The sequence below is a fragment of the Gymnogyps californianus genome, chromosome 1, assembly GCF_018139145.2.
Source record: "Gymnogyps californianus isolate 813 chromosome 1, ASM1813914v2, whole genome shotgun sequence".
Classification (NCBI taxonomy): domain Eukaryota; kingdom Metazoa; phylum Chordata; class Aves; order Accipitriformes; family Cathartidae; genus Gymnogyps; species Gymnogyps californianus.
The window spans coordinates 107,370,016-107,391,278 of record NC_059471.1 but is presented as its reverse complement, the minus strand read 5'-3'; the positions used below and the strand labels follow the sequence as shown (position 1 = coordinate 107,391,278).

The window sequence follows — 21,263 nt, the reverse complement described above, 5'->3', positions numbered from 1 at the left end:
GATAGATAGATAGATAGAGAAACATGTCAATGGATCTTTCTTTTCAAAGCATTAAATATTTATATAAGACTGAAATACCAACAAAACCCAGTCTCTGCATTTCTAGTGCCACTCAATTAGCTGGTGATAGAGCAACATGAAGAATACAGTAGAAGCCCAGTCCCATATTAAGATTACTGTGGAAATTCACCTATAGGATGTGTGGATGGTTGGCACTGTCATTTTAGAGAAGAGAAATATACATTGAGGATTTATGTAGCCAATAGCCTCTCTCTCTCCCCCTTGCCCCCCCCTTGCTTCCTCTGAACTGCAGTATTATTACTCCCCTATCTGTTTCTATCATGAAAGGGGAAAAATGCACTCTTCTATTAAGAGGTATTAACAATGTTCTCTTTCTGTCCTCTCATTAGATCAAGAGCCTTGTGATATTTGTCTTATACGTGTAGCGTATTTAATATTTGTGATTGCTCTTGTGTTTGGAAATTCTCAGATTTAAGATCAATTTTTTTTTAAATCTATTTTCAGCTATTGCTTTTTATGATTTTTTAGGAAAGGTTTGGTAGACTTTTAAATTCTTGTAATTTTTAAATTCAATTATTACTATTTTATATAAAACCTCAGTAAATAGGGAAGACTTCTTAAAGAACAGTTAAAGGAAAGTCTACTCATTTCTTCAGTTTAGCAACATTTGAAAAAGGTTCTAGGTTTTCTGAGTTTTTAAGGAAGCTGCTGAAGTAGTAATGCCTAGCTAATTTAGAATTTCTTGTATTGGTAACAAATTGTAGCATCAAATGACTTTGGAGAAGTGCACATAACAGGGCTTACCGATGGTAAAGGTGCAGCATCTTTACAATTACGCCTTGCAAAACAGATTATTATTAAAAACTTAATAAAGGAGGAGAAAATTGTAGTTTAGAAGGAAAAAGTACTTTTCAATCATTCATGTTTTTCTTTAAAAGTGTAAACTTCATAAAATAATGGTAGAAGACAATATGGAACCTATTTCGAATAAATTTGCATTTTTTACATAAGGTATTTTTTTTCCTTAAAGCATTTGCCTACTGGTATATTAATATAAAATTAAGCGTAGTCATGTTAGAGACTGGTGAATCTGAGGATGTTAATCTGTAGCAATGCCCTAAAAATAACTTACTCAAAGAATGCCTATTCTAACATCATTTTTAATGCACTAAGTTCAGGTAGCTACTCAACATGACAACCTTACATTCTTCTTAGCTTTGGATCTTCAAAACCAAAAATGTCTTGTGTTGTATATTTCTTTGAAAAAAAAACCAAAACAAAACGTCTGTGCTTTACTAGTGTCTCTAGGTCTTGTTCTTTCAGGAGATATTCTATTGAGTTTCAGGTCTTTTAACCAGATTATTCGTGGACTTACAATAAAGCATTTGGAGGATATTAACATAAAATACTTTCTACAATGCAAAAAATATATAAGCTAAACTTAAACATACATTTCCAAAAACAGGGGGTAGAAGAAAAAATATAGAAAATGAACATGTTATAAAAGCTGCTTTTTTGAATCTATTTATGTGTTTTGGATTTTAACGGTCAAGGGTATTTTCTCTTTTGACATTTGAGATTCTTCTTTGGATGGCAGAAAGCAGAAGCTTTATGAAATAATGCACAAAATATAATACGATTCAATAATGAATGTATTACTTGTAAATATATTTCATGCAGTAATATCAAAACACACCAGAGATGCTTTATCAACATATGCTTATACTTTTTTATTGAATATTTTATTGAAGGAGACAATAATTTTCAAAGTCGTGCAGTAGCATAATCAGGTTATGTACAAAAAGCAGTTAAATATTTTTTAAGTATACGTGTTTTTACAACTTTCCATTATAATGCAAAATGAAAGGATGAAAAACATTACAACCTGAGAAATGCTGAAATCTTTATTCCTTGTACAAGAAAAGGAAATCCGTTGACAGGTGGACTACAAGTGGTATTATGTTACGTGTCTGAAAAATAAGTATAACATATAGAAAGAATCAAAGGCATTTTTCTTAAGAAAAAAATACTAAGAAAGTTTGTACAGCATCTTAATCTTATGCAAATTGAAGACCAATAAATTTAATATTTTGGTTTTAGCTATTAAGGAGTTCTCAAACTTCAAGCACTACTGCTAGTATTTGCTTTCAACATAACTTTTTGTTTTCTCTCTGGTTCTTGACAAGTTGGAGATCAAATCTGAAATAAGTAATTCTTCGTAATTTCACGTTCAAATCTCAGCAGGCTCAGTTCATTTTTTTTCATCTAGGTGCATTAAATTTCATGTACTTCATGAAATAATAGAATAATTTAGAAAGAAAGGGACCTTGTGATCATCGGCTCCAAACCCCACAGGTCACAGTAGGGCCAGCTTCAAAAGTTTTGTTAGGGCTTTGTCCTGAGTTTTTAATCTCTCTGAATGGAAATTCCGTGTTTAGTGATTGGTTTGTGAAACGAGGGAGTTTTTAAACAAGGTTCTGTCTGTACTATTTTTTCACATGCATTTAACTTTTTTTTTAGGCACATTATAGTAGAGAAAGGATTTTCTGTTACCCCAGATACGTTTTTAAACTGCTGTCCTGTGTGTTATGCCTGGTACTGATGCTCTTTCTACTACATGTGTCCTTAAAGTTAGAGGAAGTTATGTACATGCCAGTGTTGATGAGGTAATTAAAACTTGAAGTTGTCTATCTCTGTGTTATGCTTTTTACTTTTGAATTGGCTATACTAGTGAGAAAGTATGCATGTATGTAGGCAAATCTTACTATAATCGTTCTAGTAAAAAAATATTCAGTAAATTTAAAATAAGGTCATTCCATTTTCTCTTTTACTTACTATTATATATATGACGTTCCAAGCAATGAAATGGTGATTTTTTGTGTCTGTGCAGTTCAGATTTTTGGGTAAAACTACTGAACTTCATTTTCTGTCTTTAAGCAAGACTTTTTGATAGACATCACATGAACAGACATTCTTTCAGAAGACTTTAGAAGTTTATAGTGCATGGTTTTCCACCGAGATTTCAGAAACACCATTATGCAAAAAGATATTCTTTCTCATGGTAACATATAGCAATTACTGTACCTTGTTACTGTCATGGGGAGGAATTCTCATGTACTACATCTTAGGTAGTAGGTTTTGTACTTCCTGCTTCTTTTGTACTGAAGCATGAAAGTATGTACCCCATTGATTACTAAAACACTTTCCCAATGTAATAATACTTTGCCATTAAACTGGGAAGACTTTCAAATGGATTCCTGAGAGACATGAACCCCATATAATTCAATAATTTTCTTAATGAGTTTAGTAATTAGGTAGAGTGTATCTGTATAATTTGTAGATCAAACAGAAATAAATCGCAAATATTTTGGTAGGCTAAGTCAGCATTCAAAATTATTTTAATAGTTGAAAATCTTAAAGGCAGAATTCATTAATGTCTAGTGCAAGCTGCTAAAGCAGAAGGAAAAATGCGTTCATTAGCCTGTTCCAGTGGGAAGATACGTTTTTAGTAAGTATTTGAGACATTGAATTCCGTGGCATACCTGTCAGATTTGGCTCCCTATGACATGAATTGTGATCACATTCATTTCTAAAATGACAGCTTGCTATTCCTGAGGAGTGTTTCTGCATTTCTGGAATATCATGTATGTACTTCAGAAATTTAGAAGTACCTGAAGTCTCAGAGATTTTTGTACATGTTAAATGATGCCATAAGTCATTCAGAAAACATTTCTGGGTTGTGAATTCAGCTTTAGAATCTGGTTCTCCATTTAGCAGACTCTTAGGAAGGCAGTTTAAGACCAGTGAAAACATGGATTTAAAAAACCTGTAAAACCAAACCCAAAAAATTCGTCACTTTATACCCAACTTGTACCACAGCAATTGATGCACAATATGGAGAATCTTAAAATGTCACATTTATTGTCACATAGTCTAATTGACTTTAATTAGTGGTTTAATTTAAGAAATTGTCTGTTGTCAATAGGCAATAATTGATAATATTGTGAAAAATTCGTAGATCATTCCTGATATCAGTTAATATACTTATGATACTATTGCTAAGCCTAAACCCATGGGATTTCTTTTTCAAAAGAAACTGGATATTTAGCTTGATTAAAAAATAGTTTTCTCAACTTAAACCAGCTTTGAAATTACAAGAATGTGGGAGTTGCATATATCTATGTTATTAAGCTATAGTGATGTAAGATGCAATACAAATAACATGAATAAAAAGTCCTTCATTTTAATAAATCTAAATTCTTGGGATAAAATGGCATGATATAATTTGCAACATGTCATACAATTAAAAAAAAAAACAAGTGAAAGAATGGATGCAATTTACATCCACTATAGATTACTGTTAGATGGTAGGAAAAAGACCACTTTTTATCCAAATTAATTTACATGTATACCTGTATGTAAGAAAGTTATTCAGCCCTCTAATTCTGTCTCTATAATATTCTTGGCCTCCATCCAGCTTAATCTTTGCTGTAAAAGTCTCATGTGGATGGAAAGGTTGTACTGTAAATAAATGTCTTAAACGAAATTACATGGATGGATTAGAGAGACTGGAAAGTGATAAGCGTAAAGGGAAAGCTAGATTTAAATATTTCAGGTTTTTATACAGACCTAAAACATCAGGAGAATGAAATGTACTTTTCGCAAAGGTGAATAAAATGTCATGAGAAGTGAAGAAAACCCAGACAATTTACTTCACAGCATGAGTTCATAACTAAAGGCAACTTGAGTGTTAAGCAGATAAAACCACTGCTAGTATCTGAGGTTACTCTTCAATAGCTTGTAATTCTGTGTTTGCAATTGCATTTAGTCAAACAGTCAAAGCTTATTGCAAAATGTGATTTATGCTCAAGTGTGGGGTTTTTTAAAAGACGCAGACTTGAAAATCTGTAAGAACAAATGCAAGATACTTTGATTGCAAGATGTATGTAGTAAATATTTTAATAAGCAATTAAATGGAGAATCAGTTATTCCAAATATATTTCACGTGCTGTTCCTCTGTTGTGATAACTCCTGACTACTCCCTGTTCAGACCTTTTCAGGCTTTTTATGATGGCACACTCTCAAGTAAATTTGCAGTGAACATGCTGATCTGATGTAAAGGTCTTGCTGATCTGGCTTGTAAAGGTAAATCTTGTTAAGTAGAAGTAATGCAATGCAATATTGGATATGAATAACTGATAAATGAGATGCATGGTGCAGCTGCAAATTTTGCTGTTCAAATCTGTATTGTATTCATCTGCATTTATTTTGCATTGCCAATCTGCTTACAAAAAGGTAAAGTACATTAATGGAATATTTATGCATATATAAACTTCTGCTGTATTTTGTAATACAAAACAGAAAAGTGTTCCTGGAGGATAGAGTATTCTTTAAGTATTTTCAAGGTCATTGAATGACAGAGTAGTTATGAATGGAGTTTTCCTTCTGCCACATATAACAATGAGCAAAGGAGAGATAGCATAGCCCTATCTGTATTACATTTCACGATATCATTAAATGAATCTCCTTTTTATCACTTTTTTTCTCTCTAGTCTTCTCTTTCTCCACTGGCAAGAAATAAAGTATTGTATGCAGGAGTAGGATGGGGATGAGGAAGAAGAAGTTATGAATGAAAACTATCTTTGCATATAAGAATCAAAAGAACAGTTGTTGAGATCATCATTCATGTCAGCCTTGAGGTCTTTGCTTTTTCACAGTAGTGAATGTCATAAAAGACACATTTGGGATCACGTTTTAGTCCCTTTGCTTGTCACTGTGAGGATGGCCTCTTTGATGACAGCAGTCACCAGGAGCTGGTTTATTCTTACCTCAAATGGTGGTGGTGAAGTTTTTGTCAGCTCCTGCATTTGGTAACAGAGCAAGTAGAGTCTCTTTTTCTCACACTTTGCATGCTCCAGAGTTGAAAATTGCATGGGTTAGAGGAATGAAAGACAGAACTCCTGTGTCATAACCTACTTCCTAGGTAGCTCCAAGAATGCAGCAACATACCTTGGTCATGGGACGATTAGTATCAATGAGCTTCCATTTTAAAAGATCTGGTCAGTGATAATATACCATTCAAGAGAAGCGCATAGGAGACTACCTTTGTTGGCATTCAGACTAAGTGGCTTGTTTGGAACATAAAATTGAACAAGTAAAATAAGTAGTTTCGAAAAGATAAAATCATGCATTTAATTTCTAATAATGAATTCAGTAGTATGTTATAGTACATAATTCTCTGTACATAGGTAAAACTGAGAAAGGACACGTAGATTTTATATATGTTGTTCTGTTTATTACTGTTAGTATGCAGAATTATAATAAAATTAAAAAGTGTTGGAATTTTAAATAGCAGTCTCAACTGAGATGCAAGGCTTGCTAACATATATTAATTTGCCTACAAAAAAATCACTACTTCTCTGAGCACAGTATTAGAAATTTTCATTTCTTTGTGCTCTGCAGATATCCTTTGGCTTAGCATAAAGAATTCCTGAATTCTTGACATCTGTCTTGGAGCTTTGCAAAAGTACTGATATATTTGTAATAATAAGTAAAAAGTAATTAATTTTCTTAGGTATTTTGGGTCCATCTGGTTAAGAAAGGCCATCTCTTATTTGTATCTCTAACACAGTGCAGTTTTGTAACACCATAAGAAAACTAGTGAATTGCATTATACATAAGAAAACTAGTGAATTACATGAAACATCTTAAATCTGTTGCAAAGTCTCAAAGGAACAAAAAGATCATTGTAGTTCTGCAGAACTTGGCTAACCATAGGAAGAAGGTGCAGTTGTTAAAAGTAAACTGCTGTCGTCATCTTAGACTTTGAAGACATTTTCTGTGAGGGTTTTTTTGGGTTGTTTTTTTTTTGTGATAAAAGAGAAGATATTTGGACCAGTAATCAGTTATTAGTTTAGGATAAGTTGTTTAGATCTGAGTTATACTCTGCTGTATTAAAAGCAGTCACCAGGAGCTTACCCCGTCTTACCAGCTTCAAATAGCAGTTGCATCACACTGAAAGAAACTTGCCTGCTCAGCCTTTTGAAAAAAGATCTGAGCTCGCTCTGTGAAGTCAGTCAAGTGGAAACCAGCTCCAACTAAAGCTGTGCATCTGGGCACAGTTCTGCCCTCAGATTGGCAAGCCCCATTTGCCAGTGACTATGGTGATACAGAAGTGTGGAGTCAGCCTTGACTCAAATGGGAGGGCTTACAGACCCACCAAATGTCGATGTATTGCAAGAATGTATACCAAGGTCTCCCATACCTGCCTTTCTCAAACAGTAGCATGGTCCTCAAAATGTGGACTTGCTACACCGTTAGCCAGCATATACACATTTGACCTAACATATTCCAGATGCACCATGGAAGCTACTGTGGACTTTGTGCTTAGAAGATACAAGGTTTGTCTGCTATGAATTCAAGTGAGACCTACCTCACCTTTTTCTCAAGATCTCTCAGTAACGAAGAACTCACGGATGGACTTTTGAATGTAGGAGACCCTTTTCAACTCCAGCTTTGTGTTGCAAATTTCAAATGGGATATGAGCTCACAACAGGATCTCCATTGTAGGAACAGAAGAAAAATGGGCAGGAAAAACTGAAATACAAGTAATTCTTTCTGCCCTAAAAGGAATTGTAAGAGATTCTAGATTCTGGCATATATGAGATAGACTGGGATAGGATACAGTTTGATTTATACAATTGAAGAATGAGAGAAAGTGATGTAACTGTAGCAAGCATAGAAGAAAGGAAGGTATGCACTCATAGCTAACCCCCAGCCTCCCCCCTCAAAATATACTGCCTCCTTCAATAATCCAGGGTGGATTCCAGACCATGATATAAGACAGGGAATATTTAGTGGCATTAGCTAAAGTCTAACAACCAGTACGTTCTTTGTAGTCTCCTAACAAATGGAATCCCTGTTCCCCTTAGAAGGCCCTGTTTTATTTTCTGGGTCGTCTCCCAGTAAGCATTGTTTTTAGCCTTGATGGGTGTTCAAAAAGAGAAAAGAAAAAGGGATAAATGAAACAGCATAAATGATCTTAATAAGGGCCTTAATTGCCCTCCTGCAATGAGATTAACACAGTTATTCCTTTACTACGTATTGTAGTATTGTATATTCACTCAATAAAGTATTACTTACGTAGAAGACTTAATTCTATTGTCTTTATGTGCTCATATTGCCAATAGAAGTTCAGGTGTATTCAGTGGCCTAGAATTTTTTGTTATAAGAGAATTTTAAAACTAATGTCTACAGAAAATAAATTTGATTTATGGAAAGGTTTAACTTCATCAGATTTTATATTTAGCAGTGTAATTTGTACTATTAAAATTGCAGCAATTATAGTCACATAAATATTTAACAATGAACCCTCATGCTACTATACTGAGAACATTAGTCATATGTTAGAAAGCATTTTGAACAATACCTTCTTTTTGCATGATTTGGGGAATATCTAGTAGCAGTCCAAGTCCCCATTGATTTTACTGTATTGTTTTATTGTTTTAAGTGTAGCCCTCTGTTTCTTCAAGCAGTAGACTAAAATCCTTGCATTAAGAAGTGCATAACAGTTTTATAGCAGAGGAGAAAAAGGGGTTCCAAGAACCAAGGTAGTATTCCCCTTTAACTTACAGAATCATAGAAAGATTGGTTGGAAGGAACATCTGGAGTTTATCTGGTCCAGCCTCCTGCTTGAAGCAGGACTGGTGCCAATCCTAGATCAGGTCAGGCATGGCTTTGTCTAATTCAATCTCAGCCCCCAAGGATGGAGATTCCTCACCCTCTTGTCTTGATGTAACCTGTTTCAGTGCTTCATTTCTGTCCCACTCTGTAAGTGTTTCTGATATCTGGTCTGAACATGCCAAGCTGCAGCTTGTGACTGTTGCCCTTGTTATGCTATTTGCCACTGTTAAAAAGAGTCTCACACCATTGTTTCTATCTCCACTGCGAAGGGATGGTAGGTGACTGTTCAGTCACCCCTTGGCATTGTCTTCATCAGACTAAATAAGCCTCGGCATCTATGTATTGTTCATGTGCCCTAGGCTCCTCTTGGTAGCTCTCTGCTGGACCCTATCTGGTTTCTTTTTGTTCCTGGACACACAATCCCAGGTTTGGCCCTACCAGCACTAACTACAGTGGGACAATAAACTTCCCTCAATCTGCCGGCTCCAAATACAGCCCAAGTAGGCAGTCTGTCATGCTGGTGGCATTGAGCTATGCAGCCTTGTCTGGATGTATTGGCCTGCTGCATGCATCTGTTCCTACACGGGCCTTTCAGCCTGACCAGAAAGACCCTTTCACCCTTGCCCCAAAGACCTACAGTTATCTTTGATCTGATTGAGGTTTCTGTTGGGCATCTTCGTGGTGCCTGCAAGGGTGAACATCAATGAGTAGGGTTAGCCAGATAAGACTCTGCAGTCTCTGCTGCTGCAGCTATTCTTCCTTCAGTTGAATTAGAGAACTGGGATTTGGGCTTGTGTGTTTTAAGCTACCAGAGTGCAATCAGTTCTTTTAAGGACTGAGCCGAAGTTCACCAGTCTCCATGAGATTCGTTTCCATAATTTTGATTGACTTCAGTTAATGTTTCTAAATTTTAGGATAACAAAAGATTAGCCATCAAAGAAAGTTGTTTAATTTATCATCAAATAAATTTCAACACTTCAGAACACCCACAATCCTATGCACAAAAAAATTTGAAAAAAGAATTTCTTAAAAGCTGGTTCTAAAGTAATTATTTATTTAATAAATAAAATGAAGGTCTAATGAGTACTTGGAGGAGACTTAACATTTTAAAGGTTAGGTTATTCAAAGAGCATTTGTTTTTGAAATGCGTTTGAATTGTGTGGGTTTAAAGCCCAATATATATTTCCATTTTAGCCTATTGAATTGTGTAAAGAATTGGTTTATTAAGTACACCTTTGTTTAGCTTAACAACATCTTCTTACAGGGAGTATCAACTGTTTCAAGCACTCTCTCTCCCAAACTTTAAATATAGTGGAACATAGTAAGTTTTTAATTGTCCATTCTTTCTTTCTCCTCTCCTTTACCCCTTCTGTTCCCTTCTCTCTCCTCCCTTTCCTATTCCTTACCCTCCATTTCCCTTCCCTTTAAGATATACAAGTACCTTTTATGGAAGTTAACTGCATTTTTAAAGATTTGGCATTAAGCAGTTGGCTTTGGTCATCATAATGGTAGTATAGGAAATTTTAAAACTAAAACCTTGGAGAAAGGGATAGAAAAAGGAGTTTTTTTTCATTTTGTTTTGGGGTTTGGTGGTTTTTTTTTTAAAAAAAAGGTACCATCCCAATACTCAGTAAAGCTTTGAGTATCTTTGTATTTTAGTGTGTGTTATTACAGTTGAGGGAAAGAAGCACATCTTGTTAGCATGATAAAAAACACATTGGCTTTGTCCTCTGCTGCAAAAAATATAATTTTGTAAGTAAGATATTTCTTACTAAAAACTAAACCAACACTTAGTGTGTTTGTGTACGTTACAGTTAAATAGAATGTAATCAAAATAGCAACATAAGGTATTTATGAAAGAACAATACAGAAACAATTGAATAAAAGCAGTGTTGTGTCAGACCTGAAGAAAGGGAAGCTGACTTGTGGAACAAAGTGTTGGGTTATATAAGAATATAACGAAATTAAAGGAATTAAAGAGAAAAGAAAATTTGGAAAATTCGCCTACATCAGTTTTAGTACTGATGATACGAAAAATCAGGAAAGTTAGGACAAAAAAAGTATTATTTTATGGATAGTCAGTATATCCATTACATACTCATATATTCTTATTTTATATTTATAAATTCTCATTTTATATTGCTAGAAGGTTTCTGAATGGAAAAGAATAGCGAGTTGGAATTAATAGTGATACCTCACGTGTTCTCCTAGAAATTTTGGCAATTTTTACTTATGAAAATTTACTTTTGCTAAAAGTGCACTAAAAACATTAGCATTAAAAATAATACAATTTTTAATGAGAGTCTCTTCTCCTGACCTACCCCACCTTGCACACATCAGACTAAAGATGTGGAAATATCTTCAAACTTTTCCAAGAAAAGAAAGACCAAATATAAGAACAGGAAGAATAGAGCTTTGTTATGGTAGGCAGACTTAACTAAATAACAGAAACAGATTTACTATACAGGAAGCTAAAATTGCAAGGGATAGAAAGCAAGGAGAAAACTCTCTTGGGGTTTACACTGTACTGGAGTACTGTGAGCCAGGAGAATTGGCTGTATACATTCCTGTCCTTTGGGTTAGGGTATGACATAGTATTATCCAAGTCATCTGCAACTTCAGTGAACTAGAGAAAATAGCAGCTAAGAAAACTTCAGTTAACAAACAAGTGAACTACAGATACCTGAAGGAACGACTTCAAATTTGCAAGAAATATTTTGATAGCAATCCAACAGGATTTTGCCATACACTGAAAGCAATGGAGAAGCACAAAGCATTTTAGACAGCTAGAGGATAAAAGTAAAATTAACATGGTTTTGTTTAATTTTAAGTTAGAATGTGTGTTTGAAAGATAAATTCCATTTTAATGGTGATAAGAACCAAAATCTAACAAAGCTAGATCCTAGTTGCACAGGATTGTTGATAGGAGGCTTATCAGTACAAGTGGCAGAATTTGTTCATAAAATATTCTATGCTATTGTCAAATTGATATAACACAAAAATGTGAAGAAGATATCATGATAATATGGGCTTTTTTATCAATGGGAGTATAAATATCTTTTGTAAGTCTATAGCCTAAAAATATTACATACAAGTAATAATCTTTCTTTTTTCTTGACACTAGTTTGTGTAAATGAATTATTTGATATGCAGTTCATGCAAGGATGTTTCTGTTCTGAATAAGGTTATGGGAACAGTTTACTGATACAATGATCCATTTTGGTAAATTGCTTTTGTTCGAGGAATGTTTCTCCTAGGATTCTGCTGCCCCACCCCCACCCCCCAACTGCGTGCTATGCTGTGATTTAGACTAAATATAGGTTCAATTAAGGGTACTTTTAAAATAAATAAATTAGAAAATGAACTTCTAAAGAAAACCTATTCATTGTTACATCCTAAGTATGTTAAATGACAAAACCCATCTTCTGGATTCATGCTGATTCAATATATTATAAACCATGTTGTCAGTTCACAAATTTGCTCTTTTCTAAGGGGTTTGGATTACGCTCTTGCTTGCTTTATTTTCATTGATTTATAGCACTGTACATTTTGTAATTATAATTGTCCTATAGATTACTTAGTCTTTTCTTATTAGTTTTATTTCAATAAAAATAGGTATCAAAGATAATCCCCTGAACGACTCTAGGGTGGGGATGCTACTTCTGGTTCAATTTGTATACTGACATCTCAGAATCCTACCCAATAAAAATAAGAATTAAATATATGGAGAAAAGGAGCTTAACAGGGTAATTGTGTTTTGGGGGCTGTATACAAAATAGTAAAGCAATTTTTGCTAAGTGCATATTTTATATCAACTACTGAAAAGTATTTTATAAAGAAGTTATTCATGTTAGTGAACATTATATGATACTAATTATACCTGATCTACCACACTATATATCTTTATTCACAAGTAATTTTTTATATTCACAGTTAATTAAGCCACTACAGCTTTTATTCCAAAATAATGCAATAATTATACATTATAGTACAAAGAATGATGGAAATTCCTGACAGAGCCATTCTCTCTGATTTTTAAAATGGTTGCGTTTGTACACATTTTAGGGAATGACTTAAGGCTTGATATTGTCTCCATATATGTTAATGGAAGTTATGCCGATGATTTCACTGGCAATAAGATTCATTACCATTATGTTTTTTCATATAATGTGCAACTTGAAATATTTTCTTTATTAAAGTTCATTTATTTGTGTTAGTTGAATTCTGACATTTATAGCCAGATGCTTGAATCAGTACTTATGAAATTAATTGTTATTTGGGCAAGGCAGACAGATGGAACTGAGACAGTGTGGCTGTTTCTGCATATGAATAAACATTTTGCCTATTGTGTAGCAAAATCCTTTTTTATTTTTTTCCTGTATTTCTCCCCTGTGGCAATTTCTAACTTCATTTTGTCAACACTTCTGTGAGCTAACTCTGTGAGGCTCAGCTAGAAAAAAGAGTTTTATACTCTTCCTCCTACTGTGCAGACACATAGATTAGACAAAACAGTGTTGCTTATCCTAGGCAGACAGGTTTTGGGAGAAGTTCCTCAGATTGTGTGACATCTGCAAAAGTCTAAGACATTTGTACAAAACCTTAATGCTATACTGCCATAGGTTCCTCACTGTTCTCCTTGCATGTCCTGCTACCATAGGTTCCTCACTGTTCTCCTGCGTCTTTCTTCTGTCCTTAAAAGAAAATGAGTCATCATCACAGAGAGAAAGCTGTTTAAGCTTCATAAAAATGCTATTCTTTTTTTTCCTCTGAAAGGTATTCAGGTATTTCCAGGGGACTCAGTTTTTGCCTTGAGAGCGGTAAAATAATGAGTGCAGCAAAATGCCGCTAAATCAAAACACTTATTAACCTGCACTGTATTCGATCTGCATTCAGTCTGCGTAGTGATAGAGATTCAGATTAGAGGGAAAGAAATAGGAAAAAAAACCCATCCTAAAATTCACAATGCTTCTTTGACAGAAATTTCGCACTGCTGCCACTATCTCAAATATATATGAGTGAAGATGATATTTCAGCAATGATATGTCTCAGCTACTTTGTTTCAAAATAAATTTATATCCTACTTTAGTTAGATCTGACATTCTCAAGGGATTGAATTTGGAACTGGAAGAACATTGTTCTATGCAACAGATAGCTCTCCAATGAGAACGATGTATTGATGTGATATTTCTGTTAATTAACCTCATACAAGATCTACTTTGGGATTAATGTAGTGTAACTGTACTATTAGTTCCCCTAGCCTTCCTTGCTTTGGTGACGGTTTATGTAATATATCACAGTTCTTAGAAGATATCTGAGGTAGATTTCCTTTGGTGAAAAGACAATTTAATATGCCAGACATTTCTCCTCTCATTCTACTGTAATCAGGTAATATAAACAACCTATCCCTGGACCAGAAAAGCAGCTGGGGATTTTTGTTTTGTTTTTACTGACTCGGATTTATGGCACAATTTATTTCACAGCAAATCTTGTGTCAGATGTTGTTTTCCTATGGTTCATCTTGACAGCAGTTAAAATTCTGCAATAATAAATTAAACTTTTCTAGCTGAAATGCTTACATGCTGTATTTGAAATAGTATGGAGTTCTGCATTTTTCTCTAATGTATAATTTTTGTGGGTTTTTTTTCTGTACTGTGTTCATCCTTTAATGTTTTAGATTTGCTTGCAAATTAGAAGAATCTGTATAGTAAAAAATAAGGACTTTATTTTTAATGTTGCTTAAACTTTAGGATTCTTGCCACATAATATATTAAACTAAATTTTGCCATTCAGTCAGGTTTAATTCTTTTTGGTTGTTATGTTTCTTTTTAAATTCTGGTCTACAAAATAAAAAAAACCAACGTTCCTTGCATACCCTGTCAAAAAAAGTATTTATACTTTTGTTTTAAACTCTCTGTACAGTATATTAAACCAAAACCAAAATAACTGGTAACTTCTTGTGTCATGATCTCCTCCAGGGGTACCATGTGACTTGCAGCCTCCCTGTCTGTCTTCTTCTAAGAGGAAAACACTAAGGTCTGAGCTGTTGTGCATCATGTTAATTGAGCCCAGCAATACCTGCAGAGGTCACAATAGAATCTTCTGGTTTTTCCTCTTTGGAGTAGTTCTTCGAAGTCTACTCCTCAATGCAACCAGTCACTCTGTGGATAATCCTAGCAAAATCAATTAGTCTACAAAATTGAATTGTTCAGATAAAGCATGCAGATACTGTGATTAGGAAGACAATATAAAAACAGAAGCAGATAGATAGGACACGTAGAAAAAGACTGAAAAATTTCAAATTATATTCTGAAAGAAGTAAAGGAATTTCACTTTCGGTGTATTTGGGAATTGATACATGCCAGTGAATATACCAATGGCATAATTCGCACATATGGTATGCAGTGGACCAATTTTTTCACATTCATATACTGAAAGTCCTATATTTCTTTCAGAATATTAATTGAAATTTTACAGCTAATTACTTCCGTGATCATTGAAAACTGTAATCAAAATATCCATTGTGGCCAGGGCTATGAGCTATGGACTCCTATAAGAAGAGTTTCGTTTGTATATAGAAAGATGAATAAGCTGATTTTATACTTAAATGACAGATACATACCTTAAAAAAAAAAATAACTAGTTTATTAAGTATTTTCTTCCGTGCTCAATATATTTCAAAAATGTAAAATGCTTAGCAAGCAGTGAAAGTTTCACTACTCTTAGATTACTTTTAAGCCCTGCACTTTTGTTACATACTGCGGGACAGTTCCTTAATCTTACTCATACCATCACTGATACCAAGTGGTTCCAGTTTTTGAGGACATATTATGCTATCAGATTTAGTTGGGTTAATTCCATAAATGTATTTGTAAGAGTCGTTGTGCTGTGCAGGGGATTCTAAAGTAGACACTGATTCTTTAAATACTGCATATATAAGTAATTTTATTCATTTAGATAGGCCCCAGGAGTCACTCAAGTGTTTATAGAATCAGATCCTTAGGTTTTATGTAGTTAACACATTTGCGTTTTATTAAGTGTAGACTCATAGTCATGCTTTTATGTTGTTTAAATTTTAAAAACATTTACAGTAACACTAATTTTTAGTATGCCCTAAGGTTTATTTTCAGTGAAATTATTCAGCCTTGGAAAGTAATCATGGCTGTAAGGCAAGTCAAACATTGCTACTGCTTGGTTTAGGTTTTAAGTTTCATCTTACCATAACTGAATGTTATATATCATAATCCTTCTCCAAATTCTATTCTTATTCTCATGATGGTATTTTATTTTTTCATGACATGGTTATACTTTAGTTCGATATTTTTAAATCTCATGAAAATGATAAAGCTAAAATGTGCTGGAAGACAGACAATTCTACTGTTTTGTTTACAAGAAAACAGTTGTCATGTTTCAATGGCAAATTAATGCAAAGTGCTCATAATAGAGTGTGAAATGTAAAAGTTACTGTTTTTCCAAAATTCATTAAATCCCTTTAGCTCCACATGTAATGGGACCTCTGTCTGTCTGCTGCAGAAACTAAAGAAATAGAAGTTCTAATAAATCTGGACTCAAAAGAATAACAAAGAGTACTGACAGAAATAATTATACTTCCATTAAATATATAACTTGAAAAGCAAGCCTAAAGCAACTATTAAGATACTTCTCTATAATGAAAAAAATTGGGCTCCCTAGAGACTGAGAAAGAGACTACTGGCTCTTTCTCAAGACATTACAGTTCTGTATCTTCTTGTGAGATTATACAGCCCCTGCTTTTCTGGGCAAGACAAATACTAATGTGCTTCAAGTAAAGTCCATCCGATTAATGTCCATTCCTCAGTATGAATCTGACGTCTGGAGAGCTCATCACAGAGCTGGCAAGCAGCAAGCAGGCAATTGCTGTAGAGAAAATATAAAGGAAGCTTTCTTGTAAAGGCAGGGTAATGGTCCAAGAACTCTGTATGGATCGAAGTTTCCAAGTGCATATTCAACATTGACATTAGTAATATACAATACTATGGTCATATATAAAGGTCATAAAGGATCCTGGAATCCAACATCTTTTTCCTGGATTTTATTTCTAGATTTGTTGCTGTACATTACAGCAACAATATTCTTAGTGCTGTACAGTATTCTTTTTGGCAAGCTTTTCCCCCTGTTTTCTGCTTCTGATGGCATCTCCAGGTAGAATCATAGAGGTTGGTTCAGGCTGTGTGAAAGGTTGCTGCCAGGGATTCAGTCTTCATTTCTGAAAGCGTGTCCTAAGTTCAAACCCGTTTGCTTCCCGAATCACTTTTTTTTTTTTATAACTTAATAAGCATTTCCATACACCTCCTCTTAAATATGTACAAACATGTCTAATTCACTTTCAAGTCCTTAGTAGTTAACTCAGAACTCTTCCTTTGGTCATCATAGCCATCTGTCATTTTAGGTCTTGAATACATTGTTGAACTGGCAGAGCATAGCACCAGTAATTCACCACTAATGTGCACATAGCTGCATCTAGGAGTGTAGACCAAGGGTGGTTGATACTGCTCTCCATGAGGGAAAAATGGCAAGTTATGAACTGTATGAAGGTGGCTTGAACGTGCATGAGATGCCCATTGCCAGCTAGGAGAAAGGAAACTTCCATAATTTTTTGCCAGATTCATGTCTCCTGTGCTCACAGTCTGAACATAAAATGCCAATCCCCGTCAAGGTCCTTAATTGTTGCCTATGGCTTCTGTAACACTGACATTAAATTCCTTCAGAAGCATAATTTGCACAGTCACAACAATGATTTTATGCAGATTTAAAAAACGGGACTACTGACACTCAACAAGAAAGCTACGTTTGGAACCACTGGATTATTAGAAAATGGGACTCGTAAGTTGCAAGTGAAGCAAACAAATTATGAAATTACCTGACTTTTTTCTTAATTTATTGCTTCATCAGATTTTGTTCCCATATTTTTTTTTCCTTTCCTTTAGCAATGGTTGTTCTCAGCAATTTGGAACCAAATACGACATATGAAATCAAAGTAGCTGCTGTAAATGGAAAAGGGCAAGGAGAGTATAGCAAAATCGAGATCTTTCAGACCTTACCTGTCCGTGAGTAATACTTGTGCTATGAAATGAAAATGTAAATGATTATTAGAATATGTTATTTCCAGACTAGCTGATAATTTAAAGTATGATTCACTGTGGATAATATGTTTTATATTTATATGCTACTTCCCAGGGTATAACATCAGTCTTTACATTCTTTCTCAAAAATCATGTTTAGTTCCTCTTATTCCCCCCACCAAGTAGTATGAATCAACTTAAATTGGAGAATTCGTCCCATTTGTCGTGGTTTAGGCCCAGCCGGCAACAAATCACCATGCAGCCGCTTGCTCACTTGCCTCCCCCCGGCAGGATGGGGAGGAGAAAATACAATGAAAAGGCTCGTGAGTTGAGAAAAGGACAGGGAGGGATCACTCACCACTTATGGTCACAGGCAAAACAGACTCGACTTGGGGAAAAAGAAATCAATTTAATTTGTTACCAAATCAGAGTAGGATGATGAGAAATAGAACCATATCTTAAAAGCACACCTTCCCCCCAGCCCTCCCTTCTTCCCGGGCTCAGCTTTGCTCCCAATTCCTCTACCTCCTCCCCCCGAGAAGCACAGGGGGATGAGGAATGGGGGTTGCAGTCAGTTCATCACACGCTGTTTCTGCCGCTCCTTCCTCCTCAGGGGGAGGACTCCTCACACTCTTCCCCTGCTCTAGCCTGGGGTCCCTCCCATGGGCATCAGCCCTCCACAAACTTCTCCAACGCGAATCCTTTCCATGCACTGCAGTCCTCCACGAACTGCTCCAGTGTGGGCTCTCCCACAGAGTCACGGCCTTCTCTGGGCCCAGCCACCTGCTCTGGCGTGGGGTCCTCCACGGGCTACAGGGGAATCTCTGCTCTGCCGTTACCCTCCATGGGCTGCCGGGGGACAGCCTGCCGTCTCACCACGGGCTGCAGGGGAATCTCTGCTCTGGCGCACCTCTTCCCTCTCCTCCTTCACTGACCTTGGTGTCTGCATGGTCGTTTCTCTCACGTCCCGCTCCTCTCTCTGCTGCAGCTTTTTTTTAGCAGTGTTTTCCCCTTCTTAAATATGCTACCCCAGAGGCGCTACTGCCGTCGCTGATGGGCTCGGCCTTGGCCAGCGGCAGGTCCGACTTGGAGCCGGGGAAGCTTCTAGCAGCTTCTCACAGAAGCCACCCCTGTAGCCCCTCCCCTGCTGCCAAAACCGTGCCACACAAACCCAACACACCATTATCTATATTTTTGAGACTTAGACAAATCTTTTGTTTTATATTCAAGAGCACAAACCATGAAAGAGATTAAGGACTTTTTCTCATTTACACTCAGGGTATTATAGACATCTGTGAGAAATGAAATGGCCCTTTCTGGAGACATTTCTTCAGCAAACTATGCTGCCACAACTTTTGCAATTATCAAACCTCAAACAGAAATCTTAAGCTATGGAAAAATGATGAGAATAAATTGTTTTAACTATGATTACATGCAAATGATAAATGCTATGAAGCCAATTCTATATTTGTAGTAACCTTTATAGGCAAGAAATTCAGATTTAAATATTAAGGGCTAATGAAAAATATTTTTCTCAAATTACTTTTAAATAGAAACAATAATAAATTAAAGGGAGAAGAAAAATAAAGGAACTAACAGATGGCACTGTATAGTACTCAAACAGATATACCAAAATACATCAGCAACTATTACTAGACTAGACTATCATAAATCTGTTGCAGCTGAACTGTTTTCTGAGTAGGGCGTTACTCAGTATAGTTAAGAATATGGGCCCCAAAAGAATGAACAGTAAAAGTCACACGACTACAAAGAACACAAAATATTTCCATGTTATTATATTATGTTCTTATTGATACATTTCTTCTGTCCAAAACTGGTAACTTGGCAGCTTTCAAATTTCTTTTTGATTAAAGCATATGCATATTCTAAATATATTGAACGACAGATAAAATAATTTGCTATTATTCATGTGGAACATTATACCTGATAGAAAAGTGATAGAAACTGATAGAAATTATATATATGTTATCTGATAGAAAGCTAGGCAAATTCTGTGTTGAGATCTAAGTCAATTTATCTTTACTTTGATAAGGGATAAATGCAAATATTACAAATTTTCTAAAGGGACTGTATCTCTCTGGGTGAAAGCAAATTTACAGATATTTTGAAGATAAGACACTCCAGTATGACAACACACATTCATTTAGCATCTGATTTAAAACTTTATAATAGGCATATAGAAATTATAATTAGTCTGTGAATTTCAATTAGCAAAGTGGCTTAAGCTGGCTATTAACCCTTCAATTGTACATTTAAGATTATTTTTATCCTTTCATTATGGAAAAAATTGTTTTTACTTTTGAAAATCTTATTCTTTACATTTATTCTTAACATAGACTACTCTAGAAGTATCTAATTTTACCTTGGCACATTTATCAGAGTTAATTTACCTAATATCTGTATTACAATTTAGATCTCGCACATGGGACTAAAGCTCATGCTTAATGTTAAGGATGCTTTCCTGTAAGGTGCTGTTACTCTTAAACTTCAGTGTGAGTAGCACCTTACTAGCCTTGCTGAATTGATGACTAAATCGTTTATGCAGTAAATTACATTTGAAAGTGTCAAATGTTAGAAGGTCTCAAAGAAATGAGTACTTCTTTCATACTTCACATAATTTTGTTTCCTTGTGTGAGATTATTAATCTGCATTAGAACATACTTTAAGCAAAATATTTAACACACTTACTAAGGATGTGCTGCATTGCTTAGAAGGGTCATGTTGATTTTAAGGATTTTGATTAATAATATTGTGGACAAGCTCCCAGGTGTAATTTAAGACTTATCTTATTGCTGAATTATTATTATCTACTGTTTTTTTCCTTGTTTAGGAGAGCCAAGCCCCCCTTCAATTCATGGACAACCGGGAAGTGGCAAGAGTTTTAAACTTAGCATAACTAAACAAGATGATGGAGGTGCCCCCATTTTGGAATATATTGTCAAATACAGAAGTGTAAGTATTTCAGTTAATCAAAATAGGTGGGTTTTGCTTAGTAATATCTGCTTTTAATGTAGAGAAGACTGTTGATATGATTTGAAATGTAACAAAATGGTTTGCATACTACAAAAAGAAAAGAAGATATAGTATAGTATGTTTTCTTTTTTTGACGAGATTGCTAGTGCCAGATTATAAAATTAAAAAAAAAAAAAGAACAGCATCCTGCTCTTCCTAAAGGTATAACTGAAAGTTCATTCTAACAAGAAAACTATATTCTCTGTTTTGTTACATGGTAAATGAGGAACATTCATGTTCAGCTCTCAAAAGTGCAGTAACTTAGCAGACATTGAAGTTAAATAATTAAGGGTTGTTTGAACAGCAAATTATTAAGCTGTTATAAATGCATCTGTATCGATAGGTAGCATCCTGGAGGTAGAAAGCTATATTCCAGTACTCCATATTAATTTTAAATGAGATTAATTATCTGATCATGTTTCATATTTT

General features: G+C 34.9%; 1 protein-coding gene across 2 annotated transcripts in view; it reads left to right on the top strand.

Annotated features, from left to right (window-relative positions):
• NCAM2 (neural cell adhesion molecule 2) overlaps positions 1-21,263 on the top strand; it is a 308,501-nt gene that overhangs the window by 249,390 nt on the left and 37,848 nt on the right. For both annotated transcript variants that reach the window (XM_050894562.1, XM_050894569.1), the window contains exons 13-14: positions 17,667-17,786; positions 20,653-20,774. In XM_050894562.1, the coding sequence (XP_050750519.1) occupies positions 17,667-17,786; positions 20,653-20,774 (242 nt within the window). The remainder of the gene's footprint in view (positions 1-17,666; positions 17,787-20,652; positions 20,775-21,263) is intronic.